Source organism: Protopterus annectens, chromosome 7.part0 (genome assembly GCF_019279795.1).
Source record: "Protopterus annectens isolate FY-2018-M chromosome 7.part0, PAN1.0, whole genome shotgun sequence".
NCBI lineage: Eukaryota > Metazoa > Chordata > Ceratodontiformes > Protopteridae > Protopterus > Protopterus annectens.
In genome coordinates, this window is record NC_056739.1 from 525,746,786 (window position 1) to 525,761,188 (window position 14,403).

Genomic DNA, 14,403 nt, shown 5'->3' on the forward strand with positions numbered 1-14,403 from the left:
TATAAACAGAATATTTAGTGAATATTTGGAAACACAGGGTTGTCGTACCCAACTGATATCCATAAAAATTAGGGTGACTGCAAAATATCCCAACTAACAAACTAAAACAATAAGTAAAAAGGTCACACACAAAAAACAATTGGCTAAAACCGAAAGAAAATCTAGCAAAGCTAGACTTTCCACTGTGTGAAACCTTAAACCTCTTGTATTAGAAGCGACATGGGATATATGCAAATTACCCCTTAAGGACATCAGATGTTTCAGCTAAATGGCAATTCTGAATGTCAGTTGGGATATCTTACAGTCACCCTAATTTTTATGGATATCAGTTGGGTATGACAACCCTGTGTTTCCAAATGCTTGCCAAATGATTCACTTATGCTATATGGATGATGCCATAAGAAGGCAGAAACTTGTATAGCCACAGGTAATGGGGTTTGGTTTTATTGGCCTGAAATTGTCCAGAAATAGACTTAAAATAAAAAGTCATGGACATTCAGATTTGCCATTTAGCTGAAATACCTTTTGTCCTTAAGGGGTAATTTGCATATATCCTATGTCACCTCTAATATAAAAAGTTTAAAGAATCACACAAGGGATACTGTAACTTGGCTAGATTTTTCTTTTGGTTTTAAACTTATTGGATTTTCTGTGTGACCTTTTTATTTATTGTTTTAGTTTGTTAGTTGGGTTATTCTACAGTCACCCTATTTTTTCTGGATATCATTTGGGTACGACAACCCTGTGTTTTCAAATATTAGCCAAGCTTTCCACTTATGCTGCCCTGTTGATGCCATAAGAAGGCAGAAATATGCATGCCCATAGTTAGTGGGGTTTGGCTTTATTGCCCTAAAATTGTCCAGCCATAGACTTAAAAGAAAAAGTCATAGACATTCAGAATTGTCATTTAGCTGAAACACCTCATGTCCTTAAGGGGAAATTTGTATATATCCCATATCACCCTTAATACAAGAGGTTTATGATATCACACAGTGGAAAGTCTAGTTTTACTATGTTAATAATATATATAACCCATATGAATTGCAGAAGGAGTCATTACTGGGCACATTTTGGTTGCTGTGAAGAGAACTTTTGGCTGATATCAAAATTTGAAACATTACTAATTTCATGAACTTTAATCATACTTTGACTTAGGAATGGGGTCCATTCCCATCATGGTATTAGAAACCTAAATGATTTGGAGAAATTAAAACAGAGAGGAACCATCTGCAGCCCACAACTCAATTATTGGGTTATTTTGAGGTGGAAATACTTAAGCATGTTTTTGGTAGGTGAGAGGAACCCTACATACACACCAGCAGGACTTGCTAACTCCATGCAGGCAATTTGTTGGAGGACAGAACTGAACCATGTACCTTGTGCATGGGAGGTCAAGACATTAACCATCATGACAACTGATCCTTCTGCACACTGTCGCATAGCAGACAAACAAGGGATGAGTGTGTGTGTGTGTGTGTGTGTGTGTGTGTGTGTGTGTGTGTGTGTGTGTGTGTGTGTGTGTGTGTGTGTGTGTGTATATGTGTGTGTGTGTGTATATGTGTGTGTGTGTGTGTGTGTGTGTGTGTGTGTGTGTGTGTGTGTGTGTGTGTGTGTGTGTGTGTGTGTGTGTGTGTGTGTGTGTGTGTGTGTGTGTGTGTGTGTGTGTGTGTGTGTGTGTGCATGTGCAGGCACATTTATCCATGTGCTTTTTGACTGGCATTTTTAAATGTCTTAACAAAACCATTTGTGCCAACTAGATTACCCTGAATTCCTGAGGAAATTTTCACTGCAAATATACAGAATAAGACAATTCTTATAACTATTTGACACCCAACCTCACATTTTGTTCTCATTCTGTTGTCTAAATGGAGGCTGAAGTATGACTTACCATCATAACTATATATTTTTTTATTAATTCCAGACTGACATTGCACTGGATACATGTGCTGCCTGCGGGCATCAGAAAAGTTGAAAGAGATCAATGACTTAGTGACTATACCTTTCTATTGAACTGTTATGAAATAAATGTATACACACACACACACACACACACACACACACACACACACACACACACACACACACACACACACACACACATGCACATATATATACAGGTCTACTTCAAATTAATGAAAACCCACTTGCCCAAAGATGAAATCACCAAGACGAGATGTCTGAAACCTAATTTTAATGAATGACTGCATTGCTGAAACTTTTCTCAGGGTAAGTATACAGTTAACCGACATGGGGAAATTTGCCCTTTTCCCCACTGTAGTGTGATGTTGGAGTTGGTATATTTAGTTAAGAGGGTGGAGGGCTCATCCCCCCATATCAGGGGTGTGGGGGGCATAGTCCCCCACGTGGGTGGGTTGGAGATACTGCTGTATGTTTCTTCTTGAAATGTTGGTCGACTGGATACTTACCCTGAGAAATGTTTCTGCAATGCAATCATTTGTTGAAATCAGGTTTTGGACATTTTGTATCAGCAATTTTGCAACTGGGGTTTTGTTTATTTGAAGTAGACCCATATATAAACATACGTAGACATGCACACACACTAGCAGCAACCCACACAGACACAGATTACCTTCAAATTTTCAATCATCCATGTCATTTACACAAGAATTTTCAAGCTCAAATTATCAACTGTGCATAATATCAAAGTGTGGCCCTAGCTGGTTAGCCATGATCATGATACAGTGAGGACTGGAAATTTGCCCTTTCCTCAGTTGTACAGTCTTGGAGTTAGTACATATAATTAGCAAGGAAGTGCATGCTGCTTGCACCCCTGAAAACACTATGTTTCAGACTGGTGTTTTTCAATTTCGATATTGTGCATATTTATCATGTGGGCTGTTGACACACATAAATTAAAACACACACACACACACACACACACACACACACACACACACACACACATATATATATATATATATATATATATATATATATATATATATAGTTGGAAATTCTATGTCCATATGGTTGATACCTTATGATCGACTTTCCCAAAATTCAAAGTGTTTGCACTGAAATCCCACTGTAGTTGGGATTAGGGAATTTGCTCTTTTCCCCACTATAAGGTGATACTGTTGGTATATATAATGTTCAGGGGGTAGTGATGCAGGTGGGCTTAACCCCTGTAAAACACCAGTTTTTGTTTTTTGTCCCTTTTGACTTTTTGGAAATTTGATCATAGGGTCTCGACTACATGAAGTTTACTTTCTGGAAAGTCGATCTGATATACACATATCTTAGTTTAGCAATTATGCAGAATTTGTTATTGCAGCAAATAAACTCAAAATAGCAATAAAGGCTAATTTAATTTATTTACTTTTGCTTGAACATAACACTGTTTCCAACTGTTTTTATGCCACATATGTCAGCCCTCCTCTGACCACTGCCATATCCAGTGACATTACTGTTTGCAACTCTGAAACTTTTCTGAATTTCAAAATGGAAATAACCTTATTTGTCATTCAAAACTCAAGATTATAGCTTTCCCATTGAAGGTAGTGATGGCAGGTATCTTGGAATACAATATGGCAGCCACAAGCCTGTATGGCAGTAAGCAGGCTTTTAGAGTTCAAACCTGCTAATTAAGATTTGAGCAAGAATTCTAACAGAGACAGCTGCACTAGAAGAGTTTGTCTAGTGCGGCTGTCTCTGTTAGAATACAGCTGGGTAGGTGTCATTAGGGATTGCCATGGTGTGCCTGGTTTCATTTCATAGAATACAGCTGCAGTGAGTGTGCTTTTCAGACATAACACTCTATGGTGAAGCGGTGCTGCAGCCTTCTGGTTTCAGTGATGTAGCTCGAAGGGAAATGTCTTACAAGCTACACCCCAAAATCCATGACTGCAAGCTAAGAGCAGTCATTGAATCCCAAAAAATTACTTTGCCATCCTTCAGCAAGGTTTACCCCCAAATAAATAACTGGTGCTAAAATCATGTACTGAATCTAAATGCCAAAAAATGCATACTTGTATCTTTTGAGAAGTCATCTACCCAAGGAACTACAGCATTGACAATATGCCCCGAAGAGTTAACTCAGCTGTTTGGGATATGGGAACTTATGTAGAGAGTGACCTAACGTTTCATCAACATTTGTCCATTGTCATAAGATAGTCCTTCTATATTCCACAGCTTATAAACAAACGGATTTTGTGTAGATCTAGGGATATCACTGCCCCACATTGCTCAGCCCTCATTAGGTCAAGTCATTGAATATTATGCCCCTTTGAGCATATATTTGTTCAGACACATGCAATAACTAAAATGCCAACATAAATACCTTACTAAGGGACCAACACAAAGCCCTGTTACTAGACTCAGTATCATACAGATTGCTGTGTCTGGCTTTAGTGCAGAGGTTAAGGTTGTGACCTTGAGTTCCTGTGGTACACGGTTCGATTCTCTCAGCCCTCATTTGCCTACTGTATGACACTGAGCCAAGGGTTTAGCCAGCCATACTCTCTGTACTTTACAGAGCAGATTTTTTCTTTGCATCACTCAGTCATTGTAACTTTTTCAGGCTATATCTTGAAAAAGAAATGCACACATACACAGGCACACAAATTTTATTGCTGTGGTTGACTTTGATGCTCAGCTGGTTGAAGAATATTTTTTCTTTGTTAAAAATGATATGCTAGCTCCTTCACCAAAAGTGCTGTGGTACCATATCTTCCAAAAGAGCAGAGGTTTTCTGACTGCTTCAGGAGATGAAAATCCTTTGTACAATATTGTACAAATTCTGTCCTAAAAATTGGTAAATAGTTGGCGTTTTCTTAATTAAGTGATAGTGAAATGCTTCATTTCATGAAAATGCAATAGTAAATATTTTAAAAATGAGTACAGGAAGGTTTGCTGACATATACCTAAGTAATATTGTACATAAACTGCATTAAGAATTGTCTATGCAATACTAACCAGTTACATTCAGAAAAAAATAAGTTTATAACAGATAATTCAGTTGAATATGCTGCGAATACCCCCCTCCTTATTTAAACTGTAAGTTGGAAATTACTGAAAAGCATGGTATATTTATAATCACTACTGAATTATGAAAATCATTCAGACTGAAACTTTACAAAAGCATTAATCCAGAATGCAAATGAAATATCACATATATGATAGTTGTTCTAGGCCGATGACAACCATATCTGTTTTCTCCAGTCAACTACATGCTTTCTTTCATCAGCATAGTGGATATTAGTAGTACTTAAAATATTGTGTCATTTAATTTTATTAATGTATCATGATAAGATTGCAGGTTGAAGTATAACCATACAATGAAAGCATGTATACTTTCTTAGAAAATAATTTCCCCATTTTACGAATTATACAATGAAAAAGTATACAGATCGAGCTTGCCATGTTCTCATAATTCACTCTAATATTTACTTATGTAAAAAGTAAATGAAATTCAGTCATAAAATAATCCAAAAAGTTTATCTTCTTATTTATCATTATTATCATCATTATTGTTTTCAAGATACTCATCAAAATGGGGTGAGATGATGTTCCAAGCTTCTGAGTTTTGCTCTGTAGTAGGCATCTTGGAATTTAACATTTTAGTTTTCAAGATGTTACCTGTGAAATTTTTGCTGCACAGCTAAACTACACACTTTAGAGAAAATTCGTGTTTTTTGTGATGGAATAATTGCATGGCATTGAAGAAATTCTGCAAAACCATATATCTTGCAAAGTTTTATTTTTACATTTACACATGATCAGAACTCTAGCATTTTAAGGCGGACCATCAAATAACACAAGATTTCATTGCCTGCATGTTTTACAACCCGATTTGTTAAAAAGTAGGTTGATAATTTACAGATTTGTCAGCAGACAGATATCCAAATGATCAAGACATGTATTTTCCTCTATATTCTCATATCTTATAATAAAAAAGGGAATATACGTTATGAGGATTAGTAAAAAAAAAAAAATCAATCATTTATTTGTTTAAATTGTTCAGTTGTATGTGTATCATTAAGTGATGTATTTTTATTATTTTATTTATTTATTTATTTTACATTTGCTGACCGGGATAATCCGACTGGATACATGTCCATTTTCAGCGGAGGCCCGGGGAGAAAAGCTCCATGTATACAAATTATTACATAAACATAAAGAATCTTTTATAACATAGGTAACATACAAATTGATATATATTACATTGAGTGAAGAAGACGTGTAATTTTAGGCAGAAAACTTATATCCATTTCAGCTCGCTAAGCCTCAAATAGAGAGGTAACTAGAGATTCAGGGAGGAGAAATATTGGGTGGATAGATCAAATAATAAGAAGGGTCATGGTGAGTACCATGAGAAACAAATGAAAGAAGAGAAGTAATATTTATAAAGCGGGTAAGAGGTAATTAATCTGGGAAAGAACATTGGCAGAGCCAGTGTGATTTGAAATATTGGAGTAGACTTTTTTTAAAGAGGGGTAAGGAGGTAATGGTAGTAATGCTAGAGGGAAGAGAATTCCAATTTTTTGCAGTGACATTAGCGAATAGAGCATCACCTCCTGCATTATGGGATTTGACAGTTTGTAAAAGAAGCCTGTCTGCAGAACGTAGGCTATTTAGGTTGTTATATGGTGTAATTATGCCCTTTAGTGCAGGAGCTTTATCCGGGTGTGTAAGTAACTTAAATGCCTCAATAAGCTGATTTTGCTGTAGAAGGTTTGGGAGTTCTATCCATCCAAGGGCTTTTAGGTTATTACAGTGGTGTGTTCTATGTGGAGTGCCAGTAGCAAATCTGGCAATGTGATTATATGAACTTGAGAGTTTATTTAGCTCACTTTTATTAAGCTTGGTGAAAACTGGGGAAGCATATAAGAGAGTAGATAGTAAATGAGTGCGGGCAATGGTAGTTTTTGATGTTGGGGTTAGAAAGGCTTTAATTCTATATAGTGACCCTAGTTTCTTGTTCACGGTTTTGATAGTATTATTAATATGTGTATCAAATCTAAGTTTATTGTCTATGGTAACACCTAGTAACTTAGTATGGGAGTCAGGTGAGATGGTTGTTCCATTGTTTGATTGAATGGTGAAGTCAGTAAAGGGACGTTTTAAGGTTGGATGAAAAAGAAGCAATTTGTTTTTTTTAGGATTTAGAATTAGTTGTCGCCCTGATAACCAGTTTTCCACAGCTGTGAAGCAGGATTGGGTTTTGTCCAATAGATTCCCTAGAGATGTATCGGAACAGATTAAGGTCGAATCATTGGCATATTGTACACAGGTTGCCTCAGGGATGGCTGTATGTAGGTCATTAATAAAAACTGAAAAAAGAAGTGGACCCAGTATGGATCCTTGTGGAACCCCTATGGTATTAGGTAGAAGTTCAGAGAGTTGATTGTCCCAGAGTATAGCTTGTTTCCTATTTGAGAGGTACGCATGGAACCAGCCTAAGGTTAGGTTGTCCAGTTGTAGGGTTTTTAGGGTATTATGAAGTAGTTGGTGGTTGACCATGTCGAAGGCTTTAGAGAGGTCCAGAAATAGTGCAGATGATATTTTTTTGTTATTACGGTTGGTGTTAATTGTATCCGTAAAGGAGAGTAGAGCAGTAGTTGTACTGTGGTTGGGTCGAAACCCATGTTGTGAGTTGGTACGTAGATTATTCTGAGTAAGATAGTGAAGGAGTTGTTTATGTATACATTTTTCCATAATTTTGGCCAGAGGGGACATAATGGCAATTGGCCTATAGTTAGATAGGTCAGTGGAATTACCTCCCTTGTGAAGTGGTATGACATGGGATGTTTTCCAAATAGTGGGGATATTAGATTCAGAGATGGTGCGATTAATTAGTATGGATATTGGGTAGGCAATGACATCTGAAGCTTTTTGTAAATATTCGGCTGGGAGGAGGTCAGCGGAGAGGGTGGTAGGTTTAAGCTTTTGAAGTAAGGATCTTATAGTAGAAGTGGGGATGGCTTGTAGATAGAAATTTGGTTTAGTTTCTGGATGATCTTCTTTCACTGAACAATGGGTGGCCGGTAGTTGGTTGGCTAAGGTTTAAATAGTGTTTGTGAAGAAAGAGTTGAAGGTGTTGGCTACTTCAATTGGGGTTTTATCGGATACCTGTTCTGGGGTAGGAGTAGAGGATTTGCCTGGGTGGAGAAGATTATTAAGACCGGCCCAAAATTTTTTTGGGTTGTTTTGGTGTTTGTTTTGTAGTTGGCTGTAATAATTTTTTTTGTCAGCTATTACTGATTTTTTTGTTACATTTCTTATATGTTGAAATCGGATGTGGTCTTGGGGTAGTTTGTTTGCCCGCCATATATCCCATGATTTGTTTCTGCTTTTCATTTTAGCTATAGTTTCATTTGTGAGCCAGGGTGCAATGTTTGTTTTGATTAATCTTTTAGGGGCATGATTATCGAGTATGGCTAGGAAGGTAGTGTTAAATTTAGATACTGCATCTTCTAGGGGGAGATATTTAAGTTCTGTCCATCTATGGGCTCTGAGTTCTTCTTGAAATTTTGAAAGGTCAAATTGCTTCCTGCTTCTAATTGACCTGTACATAGGAGTTGTTTTGAGGCCAATTTTATTTTTCTTTATATATGTAGTTAGGTGATCGCTTAGGTCATTTGGGGCAGTCCCGGCTTTACATGTATGTGGTTGGCTATTTATTAGAATCCAATCTAAAATACTTTCTTTTAGGTTGGCATTACCAGTTTTGGTAGGGGTATTTATGATCTGGCTAAATCCATGAAGGTTGATGTGGATGGGGTGTGTGTCTGAGGAGCATAGGTTCCAATCAATGTTGACGTCACCCATGATGATGGTTTCTTGGGGGTAGTTGTTAGAAGTCCAATTTAGTATATTTTCTAGTGTATCCACATTGTTCCCAGGAGGGATATACACTGTAATTAGATTAATGCATTTTTCTTTATTTACTTGTAGTTTTAGGGCAAGTATTTCAGCATTAGAGGTTTGGGGTGGTTGCTTGGTGTTAAAGGTAACATTTAGATTATTGTTATAGAGTACAATAATACCACCACCCTTTCTTTTCATACGGTCGGCCCTATGTATATTATATCCTGATAGTAGGATTTCATTGTCTTTGGTTCCTGGTTTTAGCCAGGTTTCAGTAATACATATTATATCTGGAAGGTGAGTGGCTAGGAGGGCATGCAGACTAGGTACTTTGTTATTGATACTTCTAATATTTAAGTGATAGAGCTGGAGGGAATTGGCTGAGTTAGACACAGGTGAGGGGCAGTTTGGATTGGTATCAGTTGTCGGGCCAGGATTAGGGTGAATATCTCCATATTTAATGATGTTTCTGCTGAGGTACTCTAATAGTTTAGTTAGTTTTGTTAACAGCTTTTGATTTTGTCTGGATTTGGGTTGATTAGGATTGATTTTAAAGTGGTAGTGGTGTATAGAATTGGGACTAATGCCACCTAAGTGATGGAGTTTTGGTCTACTATTAAATTTTACTGGAGGTGTATTGGTACTACCTCTAGGGTAAGGGTACCCTGAGTATGGCTGGTCTTCATATTTGGTAGCTAGGTAAGTGATAGTAATAAGTGGGGTGATAAGGAATATAGTTATTATTATTGTCATCGAGTTAGCAGGTCGAGTCGGTTGCATATTTTAAGTAGAGAGCCATGGAAAATTGGGATATAGATGAGAGCAAAGAGTAATAAGGTATATCTCTGGGGGAGGAGACAGAGGGGGAATTATGGGACAGGGTGTGGCTAGGAGATAATTTGGGGGCGGGGTACTTATCTATAAATGTAGACGTACTGGGGGCGGGTGGGATATGGGGGCAGGGTGGGGCGCGGAGCGAGCCCGAGCGCAGCGAGGGCGAGCGGAGCGGGGATAATCCAGTTCCAATAGTTTCCTAAGGCATGAATTTTAAGGCAAGTACATCTGGTAGTTGGCGTTGTACTAATGTTTAATATTAGAGTGTTGTTACAGAGTGACAATTTAGTATGTACTCTGTTTACTTTTCTTAGGATTTTAGTCTTCTATTCTTTAAGTGTACCCAATTACGTGGTTTTGGGAGGTATGGGATGCTATCTTTTAAATTGAATCCAGTACGCTAGCTAGAATATTTTAAACTTGAAGCGTTGCAAACATTTCCAATAGTAGGTTCCTTTCAGTAGGTAGTGTACTTTTAGTTAAGAGTAATACCTTAGTTTAGCTTAGTTTTCACTCTAAAATTGTTTGACTGCAGCGTAGGGTTAGCGCTTGATTGTGCATCGTTAATATAAACAAAAAAGTCAACAGAATTATATATGCTAATAATAGCATTTAATAAGGCAGAGAATGTGCATCTGCTAATAATAGCATTTCATCTTTTCTCTGAGCTGGCAGACATTTTGTAATATAAAGCATATTACCAAGTTTTCCACTTTTTGTTCAAAACATATTAAACTGCAGTGGAAATGTTAGACAGTTTCACATGAGTTCAGTGATGCATACAAGGCATCTCAACCAATGTTTTAATTAATATTTCATTAAAAATTCCATTTGTTTTCTATTTACACATTTTACATGTTTCTAACTGAATTAATATGAAAAGCAACATCAACTATACTAGGCTAAAATGCTAGTAAAAGCTGAACTTTCAGTATTAAAATATCTTAAGGTTATGTTAACTATTAAAGGAATATTTTAATATTAAGAAGTGTATTGTAGTTGCAGCATTCTCTGACACAGGGCAGATGAAAAGGATAAACATTTCACATTTTAATTTACAAAAATATGCATATATATTATAAACTCAAGTCTTTATATTTCATAATACAGAATTAAACCTTTGTACTTGTAGACAAAACATAAATACAGAAAAATATGTTGATATATTTGTAAAGCAGTGCAGAAATTAAAGATGGTGTTAGAATTGTCGAAATAAATCTAGAGTGCTTACAAATACTTGCAGAGAATAGTCTGTTTTCAGCCAAACAGCACTTTTAATAAACTGACAAGTAATTCACTAGGTACATGGTAACTTACTGCTAACTTTCTTATTGAAAAATATGATAACAAGTGGGAAAACTGCTGCATATAGGGAAGAAATTAAGTGTCTCATATCTGATGCCACTACCGCATTCTGGGGCACTAGCAGGGTATAAACCCATATCATGTTATCAATGCCAAAAAGTATAACATATAACACAACTAGAGTTACAACAGTTTTTGCTGCCCTGGCTTCAGCTGAAACACTTTGTGTTCGATCTGAACTTCGAATACCTTTTATACTTTTGCTGTGCCTATATAAAACAAAAAGAATATAAATACTACATAAAGCCATGAGTATAACAATTATAAGATCTCTGATGAGGTACATAAAGCCATTGCTTTCATATGACTCCTTTCCAGGAAACTGTACAAAACAATAATCCAAGTTGACAGTAAAGCGGTACACTGTTAAATTTGTTTGTGATGTGCTATAAATGAATGCAAAATTGGTAGTTCCACTTAAAAGCCAAAAGAATATAATGAAATATAAGTTATTTTTTGCCAATGTTTGTTTAAATGAAGACAGCTTGGAATCAGCAGGTGCAATTGTGACACTTTGAAAAGCACTCAGCAAGAAAGTCAGACAAATGGACAGACTTCTAGAAACTCTAAAGATAAAAACTATCAGTTGACATCCAAGAGTGTTAAACATATTCCTGACTCCAAAGGAAAACAGTGTCTGTGGCATTCCTCTGGCTAGAACATGGAGAAGATTTACAAAAGCTAAATTTGTCAGTATAACATCAGCTGGAAGCAGGTGGTGATCAGAGTAAGTAATCTGAGCAAAAGTAACAAGAATGAGAACATTCCCTGGAACCCCAACTATCAGAAGGGCAAGAAATGACACCGCCTTTTGAGTTTCATAAGTATTCATCATTCTTCAATCCCAGATGGAAATGATTCTTAAATTAACTATTGTTTCCTGCAAGAAGAGATGAAGAAAGAAAGAAAGTTAAATATGCTTTAAGAATTAATATTTAAGAAATGTTTATTGTACTATCACATCTGTACTTTTTCATCAGCTTTCCCACTGCAGTACTACTGTTGTAAATTACGCTGTCATTTATCTTCCTGGCAACTACAGAACAGACAGTTCCTGCTGAGATGGTAGAAGCAAGAGTCTCACTGTACAATTAATAGCTACTTGGAAAGGTATAACATAGTAACAGTAGTGTGGCAGGATGTTTTTTGACAACCATGTCTCCCCTTTAAGTGACATCAGCAGACATGATTTAAAAAGTATTATTTTCATTTTATTTTGTAAATATATACAATTCTGGAATTAGTCACATAATTGAAATAATCATAGTCTTATCGTAAGTCACTTCATATACATTTATAGAATTTTACATTTACAAATGACAATATTTTTATATCTACCTTTGATTCCCCCAATGCACTTCTACCATCAGCTCCATAGATATCCACATTTTCAGCCTTACTCTTTATGGCCAGACTTCAAGCTTCTGACGAATATAATTGCTGATTGCAGTCTGCTTCCTTTATATTCCAAAGTATCCATTATTCTCGGCTTACCCTACCTCAAAGCCATTTACTGGAAGTACTCATTTCTGATCACCCCACTTAAAAGCAGTTTTCTTGCAAATCTTGTTCTTAAAACCCATGTTCCTTGTACTTCACCTTTTCATTTTACTGCACTTATGTGAATGCAAGTGTAGGAACTTTTGTCAATTCCACGTTTCCCAAAAGAGGTAAAAAAATTATCTGCAGTATCTTATAAGTCCTGTGCAAAACTCTCTCTCATATTTTTGTCTCTTTTTCCCTGTTTTGCTTTCTGATATCACAGTCTTCCCTTACCTACTTGTTTCGTTACCTCACCACAGGGTCATGATGGGAAGTCAGATATTCAAACGAACTTCACAGTGATGTCCTCTCATGCACTCACCCTCACATTCAGCCTTCAGCCTCTGTGCATCCTCTTGACATCCAATATCCTATAATCTGTTGGTCTCCACCTTTTATCTCTAATGAACAGAAAACTAAACAAGAGAAATCAAGTCTACATTTTTGTATACATGGAGATAAATAATGGCTGGGGTGCCAACAACATGAGTTTACTTTTCAGAGCATGTACTACTAATTTTTTTGTTACAGCTATTTTCTTCCATTCATTCATTCAAAAGTTAAAAATGCTTAAAGTAACATGACGATGTCTTTTTTCAGCTTGGACAGCCAGTCTTTTACCTACTTGCATGATTGGATAATTGTATAAACAAAAAAACTGATGAGAAAGCTGATGTTTGTAAGGTTACTTTGAATGAAAAACAGAACTTGAGAACTGAAAAATGGAATTCAAATTACAGGCAAAAGTTCACCCTCTTTGTAGCAGTAATGCATAGTGTAAGCAGAGGCAGAGACACATTACCATTGCACAGCCATTTAATTCCATATTTGTAAAGTGGCAGGAATTCAGCTAACACATCCTTAGTACTGACATGAGAAACAAAGCTTTTAAAAGCATTAGGCTAGTGATGAAATAAATCTATCTATTTAAAATATGTCTAGCTTTGGAAAAAATACTCCAGAATTTGAAAAAAATCATTCACATGACAAGAAATATATCGATGTGACCAAATGTAAAAACTTACTTTTATATTCTCTATCATACTGCATGTATTTTGTTTGCAGCAACCCTTGTATGTATCATTACTCACTAAATACCTAAGATTTTATGCAAACAGAGGAGACATTATTTTGGAACCTGTGCATTAGTGGGGTTGTGAAACTAGGGTTGACCAGCAAAAGAATAACCTATTTCATTCCTCAGCCTGTAATTTACATGTTGATATATAAAAGGAAAAAAATGAGAAGGGATTGGTCAGGATAATGCATCTAACTAGGAAAGTATTGTGTTCATAAATGCATTCTTGCATTGTACATTAGAATTAACACAACTGGTACATACAAGTGCGCATGGTAACATCCTCAGAAAGAACATGCTCATTAGGTTAGAATACTGATCTATTTAGTAATACAGTTGCCAAAAGGATGTCTTCCTGCCTTGCACTCATGTATAGTGCAGTAATGTAATACAGTCTTTAAAAGATGGTTACCATCATATATGTGCTGTATTATATGTTGTATTGTACAGCAGCTGCACCTTCTAAGGTCAAGATCTGATGAAGTTTGGAACTAATTATTACTATATGACCCTGCATACTAGGTTTCAGTTTTGCAATAATAAAAGTAGTGCAAGTCATGCACCTTGATTTAAAGGATATTTATTCACCACATTTCTGAATCAATTAAGCATTTCATCTTGGAAGAGATGTATTATGTCTGTATGAAACAAAATGTATGGCCTATATAAGACTCAATGCTCATCATTTTACTTACTTGTTCCATGTCAGTTATATAACAAAGGTGCTCAACAAAGTTTTCTTTAAATATTTTTGC

General features: G+C 36.2%; 1 protein-coding gene across 1 annotated transcript; it reads right to left on the reverse strand.

The window, feature by feature from the left end:
* Positions 1-10,960: 10,960 nt before the first annotated feature.
* LOC122806031 (olfactory receptor class A-like protein 1) lies at positions 10,961-11,863 on the reverse strand. The gene has a single exon (XM_044076271.1). The coding sequence runs from the start codon at positions 11,861-11,863 to the stop codon at positions 10,961-10,963; it is 903 nt and encodes a 300-aa protein (XP_043932206.1).
* Between the last annotated feature and the right edge of the window lie 2,540 nt (positions 11,864-14,403).